We start from the raw sequence: 10,386 nt of genomic DNA, 5'->3' as shown, positions 1-10,386 counted from the left end.
GTTAAACCTCTGCCTATCCAAAACGAGGAATTAAAATGTCTATGCTGATAGACAGTTAGAACGGGTCTGGGAAACACTTTTCTGGGGCGTGTACGTCGGTCTACTCTGTAAGCGTAAGGGGGAAAGACTCGCTTTGTTTAAGAAAAAAAGATAAAAATAAGGGAGGATGTTGGGTAGAGTAAGCGCATAGAAGTTTTCGCGTCTGTCTACACATCTGGCAGAGAAGGCACGGCGTTATTAGGCTACTGCTTCTCAGTAACTGCTGCAGGGTCCTACAAGGACAAGAGTTATTTCTGTCTGAGATTTACTCGTATAAGTTCCCAGAAATCTTTATTCTGAAAAGAAAGATAAGGGTCCTTTCTGGGCTTCTGTAGATCACTGTCTACACTCTGCATGCTGTGTCGATGCTTTCTTACACTTGAAAGGGTTGTTTTTCATTCCACACTGTAGTCTCAACATGTTAAACTCCTGAGGGTGGACGTGATTTCACTGATCTAACTGGCCGTGCATAATGCGTATGGCGCAGACTGAAACCAGAGTTGTGAGACTTGGAGTTGCTTAACTAGCTTTAAGAAACTATTAAATGACTGTTGAAATGTCGCCCTATTTATTTTGTTATCAATTCAGAGCTATAAAACAATGGCATGCAGTTTGCCGAGATAAAAGTAATTCCCATCCTGCACAAGGTTTCGTCTCGCCTTGGACCCGACGGCGTTAAGACCGGGGGGAGGCGGTCAACCCCCAAATCGCAAATCGACACAGCAGCAGCCCGTGCCCTGTTCTAACAGCTGAAGAAGAATTCAGTAGACTTTTCCATCCCCTCCTCCTGGCCCATTCACATCAGGCCAAGACGCTGCTTACGTGCAGTCAGACATGATCCCCTACTACTAAAACCCGAAATCCTGACTACATATTTAATGGTTGGTGGAACGGACAGCCGAGTAGCTCACCGGTGATGGACATGGCGTCTCACAAACACTGTTCGAAAGAAGTCATTTTCTCTGTCTGTTTATGGACTGTTTTGATTGCTTCCTTACCGGTGGAAGCCCAGTATGAGAAATATAGCTTCAGGAGTTTTCCGCAGGCGGACTTGATGACATTGGACTCGGCGTATGGATACGCAATGGAACAGTATGGCGTACAGAACTGGAAGGAAAGTGTAAAATATTTGGAATTAAGTTTACGGCTGCACAGACTTCTGAAAGACAGCGAAGCTTTCTGCAGCCAGAACTGCAGTCAGGTCAGCCGGGAACACGACGAACTCTTTCAGGATACCAGTCTTCGGATAATGAGCCACTTTCTACTGCGGGCATCCTGCCTGAAGAGCTGCAAGAAAAACTTCCCGGTGTTTACAATAACTTATCCAAAGAGTGAGACCCTAGAAGCCTTCGAGAGAAGGGACCCATACCGGTACATGCAGTATGCCTACTATCAGGTAGGGGCAACTGTGAGCTCTGGGTTACGAGGTATCGCAATAGCTGGCGCACTCGCTTGTTGTGAGTTTGGTTAAGATTATGGTTGTGGTTATTAAGTCATTATGGGGATTTTTTTTACCTCATTATGTATATCACACGTTGAAATGGATTGGAAACGACCTTGTTGAAATGACCAATTGTTAGACCAGGCCAGCTTGAATTCAGCTAGAGCACTGAACATTGAACAGGCCTACTACTTCGCAACGTGAATTCTAATAACGTGACTAATTGTGCTGACAGAACAACATATGTCGTTGTAAAGCTGCTCAGTCTGGGTAAAACGACGTGACATTTATCTGGTATTATGTATTAAGTGCTGCATTATAGCTTCCCACAATGTAGATGACAAAGCAGTTCCCCGTCTCCGTTACGCGGTACAGCCCTCTAGCCGCAGCCAACGTGAACTCACCGACGCAACTAGATGCCACGTCCCCCTGTCCAGATTGCGCCCCTAGAAATATCTAGAACTAGAGCCCCCATCCTAAACACACACATCTGAGGGACCTCCGGACAAAAGGCCCATTCTCTGGCATTCCGGAGCCCACCGCACGCAGGAAGCAGTTGGTCAGTCTCCAAGAGGTATCCAATTGAAATGGAACACGCCTGGGCCTCTCACATCACCCACCGCGCGAGCTCTAGTGATGCTTGCCTTCCACTGATATGACCCCATCATTTGGAGTTAAGAGTTGTCGGTGTTGATATACGTAGATACGTTATACTTCGCTACACCGCCATATTACATTACAATAATATTTGCATTATAACCTACATGATTCAAACACATTGTTTGGATGTCAATGTGTGGTTGTCATGACAGTGCTTGTTGTGGACTAGAAGACAGGGCTTAAAGGAAGAGGCCCCAAATTGTGTTGTGAAAGCCTGAGGGGGTTCCCCAACGTTACATTCACAGCTGATTATATTTGTTATGTAGACACAGGAGATTATCCACTGCCTTCCTGCCTGCCTGCCTGCTTCCCTCCCATCAAAGTGCCTTGATGAAAGACCTACATGTAACCACCATCTGAGGCCCCTACCTAATTACAATGCCCTGGCAGGAAGACTGTGTTTCCCTTGAACATTTATGTGCCAGTTTAAGTGCATGCATAGAACATGACTGTAAAAACTCCTTTTTTCTTGCTAAGTGCCAATATTACCCTGATCACTGCGGTGGGGTGCTTTTATGGCACAGTTACGTACAATGGCGTGGGTGTCTCTGTGATGTGACTGGAAACACACAGGTAACAGACTGAAATCACCTCGGCTGCATGGCAGATTTGGCGTGATCATGTGCCGCCTGTGCACTTTCTGAGACTACATACTCTGTTGGTGTGTAAGCAAATAAGAAACAGGCAGGACCATTTGGGTGGCAGCCGTGGCCTATATATGGTAAGAGAGATGGTCTGGAGATCAGAGGGTTGCAGCCAGGTTTAAATCACCCCTCCCTCCATGGCTGAAGTGCCCTTGAGCAAGGCAACTAACCCCACATTGCTCCAGGGACTGTACCAATACCATATGAAGAACTGTAAGTTGCTTTGAATAAAAGCGTCAGCTAAGTGTATAATGTAATGATCAGATTGGAATACCAGGAATGGTCGTTGTGTAATCTGTAAGCCTACAGTGATCCATTGATGGACATGCCAACCTGTCTTGTATACAATACAATACCATATGCATTTATATAGCGCAATATCACAACTAAGAAGTTGTCTCAAAGCGCTTTCAAAGTACACATACAAATACACACACATTCTCACATTCACACCAGCTCTGGAGCTGGTCCAGGGTCATGTGACAACACACATAATAAATATGTTTGTAAGTTATGGCGTGTGCAAAGATGTGTAATGAGTACCTTTGGTACTGTGGGCCATGCTGCTTGAAGGGAATATTTCATTCATGGGCTGTAGCTCTCTCTCTTCCCACTCACACCCCTCAATGTCTCCTCTTTTCCCTTCCTCTCTTCCTTCATCCAGCTTGTCTTTAGGCCACTCTCTCACTCACCCATCTGTTTTCATCTCTCCTCATGGTATCATTGGTACTTCCCCTCCTCGTGTAGATGAATTACCTGGAAAAGGCGGTGTCTGCAGCCCACACCTTCCTCCAGAGGAACCCAGAAGACCCTGTGCTCTCCAAGAACATGAACTACTACAAGACCCTCTTCGACATAGATGAGTACCTTATCGACCACGAGGAGAGGCTCTACGAGGTACGGAACGCCTCCAGTGCCCTGCACTTCCAAAGTCACTTATCCGCACACCACCCACAAAGATACGCAGGGAAGCCGACAGGGAGGGACAAAGGAGTCCTCAAAGAATTGGGTCTTCATTACATTGTATGTATTGGGGTGGGGGACCTTTCAGATGAATTTGTCAACGGCCCTGAAGATATGTATTTGTGCAGACAGTACACAGATACAAACACATATGCTTGCACAGCACGCGCACACGCACACACACTTGGATTATCTATTATAGTGTATATAGGCTGCTGGGCACCTTAATGTCCCTCAGGATTAATACAGTTTCTCTACTGTACACACACACACACACACACACACACACACACACACACACACACACACACACACACACACACACACACACACACACACACACACACACACACACACACACACACACACACACACACACACACACACACAGCTATAAACAGTGACCACCCCAGTGCACACAACCACTAACAAGCTGTTGACTCAAGTTGTCTCTTGTACTCTCCCTACTTGTATTTCCCTTCTCACCAGGGTGCTTTCCTAAAAGCGGTGAAGCTGTACAACACGGGCGATTTCAGCACCAGTGCCTTCAACATGGAGCAGGCAGCCACAGAGTTCTTCAAAACATACGACCTGTGCATAGCAGCCTGCGAGGGGTCGTACGAGGTTACAGAGTTCAAGGACTTCTTCCCCACCTTAGCAGGTGAGTTCACGCCCCCTGCACACCTGTGTGAACACTTTTGCTCTTCAATAGTACTCACCTTGCCGTTATTTCTTTCTCTGAAAGCACCTTAAGAAAGTTGTCTTAACAGAACTGTGGGAAAATGCTGCCATGACCATAAGCTCAGCTACATTTTAGGCTTAATGTTGAGCTTTACTGGTGGGATTCTTTTTTCTAATCAGACAGCTGTTAATGTTTACGGTACAATCAGTTGTCTGAACTCTAATACACAGTAAAAAAAAATGCAGAGTTAATCCAGCACTTACAGCTGATTTAACTTCTTGTAGTGTGTATTTGGACCAAGAGTACTCTCTAAGTGTTGAATTACCGGTAACATTGTATTGCTACTGTAAAAATGTCCTGTCACAGCTCTGCGATGGCCAACAAACAATCTATTGCAGCCAAATAACAGATCCCTGTTGAAGCATGACAGAGAGCTGCACCTCATTTGAACAGATTCAATCAGCTCTTTGTGCCTCTCAGTGTCTAGACCAAACTATTTGCTTAGAAAAAAAAATGCTGTGGCAGTCCTTGTAGCAGAGTCTTCCAATGTGACTATGAATTATTCTTTATGGAAAATGTACAAAACAGAATAGTGCTCAGGGATTGTAAAAGACATAGTTCTGGAAGGATGGCTCAAGACACTTTAGCAGATGACAGAAAGTAGGGCAGTTACAGACGTCATTGTTTGTGGGTGTGTGGAGGTGTGGAGGTGTGTCTCTGTTGCTTGTTCTCATTTCTGTAAGTGTGTTTTCTCTTTCTCCCAGATATGTACATGGACGTCTTGAAGTGCAAGGTGAAGTGTGAGAAGCTCCTCACTCCAAACGTCGGAGGCTTTTTCGTGGAGAAGTTTGTTGCCACCATGTACCATTACATGCAGTTTGCCTACTACAAATGTAAGTGTGAAATACGCACACACACACACACACACACACACACACACACACACACACACACACACACACACACACACACACACACACACACACACACACACACACACACACACACACACACACACACACACACATACACAATGTGTTCTCTTTCTAAAAAATTATATTATTAGCACACCTGTTGTAAAACTATAAAGCACCCCATCAAAATCAAGTCAAAATCAAAATACACGAGTCAAATAGTTGCAGAAAATATAACAACACTGCTATCTAGTGGTGGGAGGTTTTCTGTAAGCGCAATGTAGAAAGGTACATGACGTCTGATTATGTTAACGGGAAGTATGCCTTCAGACATATTGCTTCCACAGAAAGTGGAATACTGGCCTGGCCGTTCCAATCATTAACCTCTAGTTTAATTTGTTAAAGGTGTGAACGCTGAATAAGACCAAAACCGCAGAAATTCGTAATATATTATTAATGATATACTGTACATTTCACACAGTTATTATACTGCTTGTAAAAAACTATTTGGTGTCATACGATTTAAACAAACACTCCTTCCCCTACTGTCCTCAATGGTTTGCAATGGAATGAATGTCTATTCGTGTTCATATACAGTGAAACCAAAGGTAATTTTCATGCTGGCATGACAATAAAATCTATTCTATTCTATGTTGTTGTGCAGTGAATGACGTGCGCAGTGCGGCCCCGTGTGCAGCCAGCTACATGCTCTTCGACCCCGCGGACGAGGTGATGAAGCAGAACATGGTCTACTACAAGTTCTACAGGGAGCAGTGGGGGCTGGAGGACGACCACTTCAAACCACGACCGGTCAGTAGCAGGCCCCATTCTCAAGCACTGTCCATTTTACACACTCACACACACCCCCAATCCTCATCCTAGCTGTTTCCTTTTCATGCGCTGCAGTTAGTTTCTCTATTTCCCGACACACACACACACACACACACACACACACACACACACACACACACACACACACACACACACACACACACACACACACACACACACACACACACACACACACACACACAGGTTAGTCTCCATGCAAACCCCATCCCCCACCCCTCTCTCTCACCCACACACACTTACGCAGTCATGCTCTGTCTCCATACATTCACCCTCAAGCACGTGCATAAGGACCCATAAAGGGCCATATTGAAGCAGGCAACTCAGGCTCTAACGTAGACACCAAACGAAGGTGGCAATTTAGCAATCTCATAACTCAGAATGGTTTTCACTCAAGCATTCTTTGGCTTTGACACAACAGTGCGCGCGCACACACGCACACACACACCCTCTCTCTCTCTCTCTCTTTTTCCTTGCTCATACACACATACACAAACACAAACTCTTTTCTCTCTCTCACACACACACACATTTCCTTTCTGTCTCTTGCGCAAACACACACTTTTTCTCTCTCTCTCTCTCTCTCTCGCTGCATTATGACAAAGGCCCCTTTGAAAACCCTCTAATTAGGCCTTTTGACAAATGTTGGCTTGCTGTGTAAACTCCCTCCACTGCACTGCACTGCTATGTATAAAACGTGTTTATAAGCCCCAGTCCATAAGGCCACTGGGACATTCAGTCCCTTTGCATATGACACATAGCTACTGTTAGTTAGCTCACAGTAAAAAAAGTGTTTATTCAAAACTTAAAGAGTGGATTCAACGTCTTCTACAGTGTATTTGGACCCCGAGTACTTCAAGTGTTGAATTAACACCATTTTTTCACACAGTGCTGTTTTTTGACGTGGGGGGGAACCCTTTATGTTTGTGCCTTTTTGTGGTTTTCAGGAGGCGTTAAGGTACTTCAATCAAACGACCAAACAGAAGGAGATGCTGGAGTTCGCTCAGAACTATCTGCAGACAGATGACGAGGTAACAAAAGAGACGCATAATACAGACTCACAAGCAGACACACACTATACACACACGGGCACACACACATGCGCACGCACGCACTGTACCTAATACAGTTTTGCTCAGAACTATCTGCAGACAGATGACGAGGTAACAAAAGAGACATACAATACAGACCCACAAGCACACACACATTACATTACATTACACACACACACTCTGTACTGAACTGTTTGCTCAGAATGATCTACCGACAGATGATGGGGTAACAAAATACATGCACACAATACAAAGATACAAAGTACAGTGTCAGCTGGGCGGTCTCTGTCTGTCCCTGCCGCAAGAAATAGCAAAAATCAGTGGGACTGCCTTGCATAACTTCCTGAGGAAGTGTGTGGCGTTACAGCACCGTCTACCTCCACCCTCCATCTGTCCCGTGGACGTTCACAGTAGGGCTGGGCGATATGACAATATCATTCGTGAATCGTGATATCGAGTACAAGATCGTCTCGAATCTGCCAAAGTGAAGAAATCGTATAGATCGTCTTGCAGTGATTATGTTAACTATCAGTATCAAAGTGATGTTCACTTACTTGTGTTGTTGTCTTCACTTTTATTCTTCATTATTGTATTCTAATTTTGCACTTTATGAGAGTGTCATCAGTGTGTTCACATTTTATTAACGGCAAATTACAAATGGCAAGCATATCAAAATTGATTTTTGTTGTTTTTATTTTTTGGATGGAAGATCGTGGTAAAAAAAAATCGAAATCGAGATTTCATGTAAAAAAATCGTGATATGACATTTTTGCCATATCGCCCACCCCTAGTTCACAGGTTACATAGGAACCACAGCCACATACATTTTGGGCCATACCGACATGTCAGGGAGGGAGAGGGAGAGAGAGAGAGGCCACAGTCTACAGGCCTAAGAGAGAGAAGATAGAATGACTGCCTGATGCTGTGTGTGTGTGTGAGGGAGGTAGTGAGCGTGTGTGAAAGAGAAAGACAAATAGAGAACTGCGTCTGTAATTCCGAAAGAAAATGTCTGTGTCTTTGTGTGTGTGCGTGAACTCCCGACTCTTGAGTATAGTATGTGGCGTGGGGGTGTTAACGAGTGGCTGGGCTGTTTGCTGAGACCCGCCCCACTAACTACAGGCAGGCCAGACAATGGCTGGGAATTACCATCAACCTAACAACACAATATAATACAGATGTCACGATACAATACACATTGCCATACATGTGATACAATATTTATGATGATTTTTTTTCTTATGCTGGATTGCAATAGAGTGCTAGAATGCAGTGTAGTTACAATGTTATGCTGCCTCTAAACTCAATAACTGTTCATTATCACTACAAATAGTTTCTGTTTACTAGTAATGTTCCTCTAATAAATGCAGTTAACAGTGACTTCACTACTAAGTAGGCTGGGTAATAATAAAACCTGTAGCTGATACGTATCACGATACAGGTATCGTTAAGAGACCTGATACAATAGTATATTATGGCCATGTTTTTGCACACCCCTAGGTCAGACAGATGGGGGAATGGACGCACTATATCCAGGCCTAGTTAGCTGAAGTTGGCCTGCATATCAATAAGATTACATTTCTGAAGCTCAGGCAAAATTGTGTTGTATATTATGCAATAATAAACTACTTCTACTAGTTCCGGATATACATAATTCATAATTTTGAAATAAAAGATGAATTATATACTTATATAACATTAATATTATTCTGCTCTGTGTGTGTGCAGGATGTGGTGACTGCAGAGGAGCAGGTGTCCGGGCCGTCGGGCCCACCAGACGCGGAGTTCGAAGGCATGGGGGACTACGAGGAGTCCTTCCTGGCACAGTGGTGGCAGGAGCCAAAGACCAAAGGGGACCACGGAGAAGCAGAGGAATCGGGACCCTAAATGCCACATACACGTCGTCCATATTGAAATGTGCACATGCACCACACACACACACACACACACACACACACACACAAACGCACACGCACACGCACTCACACACACACACACACACACCCTGGGTGTAGCACATGGTCCAACCTCTTCAGTTTTCAGTCTTCTTTGTGCCTTCCCTGGTAACTCTTCCCTGGTCCCACCTCACTACAACAAACCTCCATACTGACTTGACGTGATGTGACGTTTAGAGACTTACCGGTATATCCAAAGTGAATGAAGAGATATATCAATGCAGTGTATGGAGCATTGTGGAATTGCTGCACGTGCCTTGTTCCAGGGCATTTCATTTCGCAGGGATGAGGACGTAGCAGGAAGCCACACATTTTCCAGACAGGATGGGATTCAAACATGCAGCCCTTCAATCACAAAAACAACTCCCCATCCATCAGGACACACGGGAAAGAGTTTAGGAAGGCGTAGATTGGAGGACTGAAGTATTCTTTTATGTCATACATTCCTCAGAGAAATACACACAAACAGTAACCCATTAAGACCTAACAGGTCCAAAATATTAACCTAATAGTCAATGCTGTTTAAGGTTAATATGTATAGATGCTGCAATCTGTCTTAAAATACCCAGAAACAGCTCTCTGCCCTAATTGGTTAAACCAAATATTGTTTTTGTTTGTTTTGTCTTTTTTAACTTTTCAATGTCAATTCAAAGCTTAAAGGGATTGGATAAGATATATCAGCTTCAGGATATAATGATGCACATTTCATGGCATTTACCAGTACAGTAGGCCTACAGTAATTGAGCCAGTAAAGCTGAGCATATTGCGGTGCACTGTTTCAATGTATTTACATTGTCTAGATTTGATGCATGTTGCTCTGAAGATCTGAGAAGGTGTTAATATCGTTACTGCTTCATTGATAATTTGTTTTTACTTTTTTTAATTTAATACTTCCAAATATTTCTTTCGGCTGCATTTGCTTTTGTGGCCAATGGAAGCGAACGTCCAAACTGTAGCGATCTTTTTCAATCCTGAATAAAAAAGGATAAAAATGGAAGCCACTCTGACTACTAGTCACTTGAATTACCCAGGACACTACCCTGGGAAGTGAAAGTTGTGAGCCTTTTTTTGCAATGACGTCAAACAAGTTTCATTTTGAAAGAATGAAGTTAAACGATAACTGGATTCAGGCAAAAAACCATACACAACAGTGGACGTTACTGTCTATGGTAGTGGCTGCAACTTACACC

General features: G+C 44.0%; 1 protein-coding gene across 1 annotated transcript; it reads left to right on the top strand.

The window, feature by feature from the left end:
* The first annotated feature begins 397 nt into the window (after positions 1-397).
* On the top strand, positions 398-9,227 carry p3h4 (prolyl 3-hydroxylase family member 4 (inactive)). The gene is made up of 7 exons (XM_063184919.1): positions 398-1,435; positions 3,532-3,681; positions 4,237-4,408; positions 5,194-5,322; positions 6,008-6,153; positions 7,140-7,223; positions 8,970-9,227. The coding sequence occupies exons 1-7, from the start codon at positions 956-958 to the stop codon at positions 9,126-9,128; spliced, it is 1,320 nt and encodes a 439-aa protein (XP_063040989.1). The 5' UTR covers positions 398-955; the 3' UTR covers positions 9,129-9,227.
* The last annotated feature ends 1,159 nt before the right edge of the window (positions 9,228-10,386 follow it).

The sequence above is a fragment of the Engraulis encrasicolus genome, chromosome 2, assembly GCF_034702125.1.
Source record: "Engraulis encrasicolus isolate BLACKSEA-1 chromosome 2, IST_EnEncr_1.0, whole genome shotgun sequence".
NCBI classification, from domain to species: Eukaryota; Metazoa; Chordata; class Actinopteri; order Clupeiformes; family Engraulidae; genus Engraulis; species Engraulis encrasicolus.
This window is presented reverse-complemented; position numbering and strand designations above follow the sequence as displayed.

Bases quoted from the DNA above. Each gene is read 5' to 3' on its own strand.
- p3h4 (XM_063184919.1), top strand. From the start codon at position 956: ATGGACATGGCGTCTCACAAACACTGTTCGAAAGAAGTCATTTTCTCT. The intron at 4,409-5,193 runs GTGAGTTCACGC...TCTTTCTCCCAG, and splicing joins CTTCTTCCCCACCTTAGCAG to ATATGTACATGGACGTCTTG. The intron at 5,323-6,007 runs GTAAGTGTGAAA...GTTGTTGTGCAG, and splicing joins GCAGTTTGCCTACTACAAAT to TGAATGACGTGCGCAGTGCG.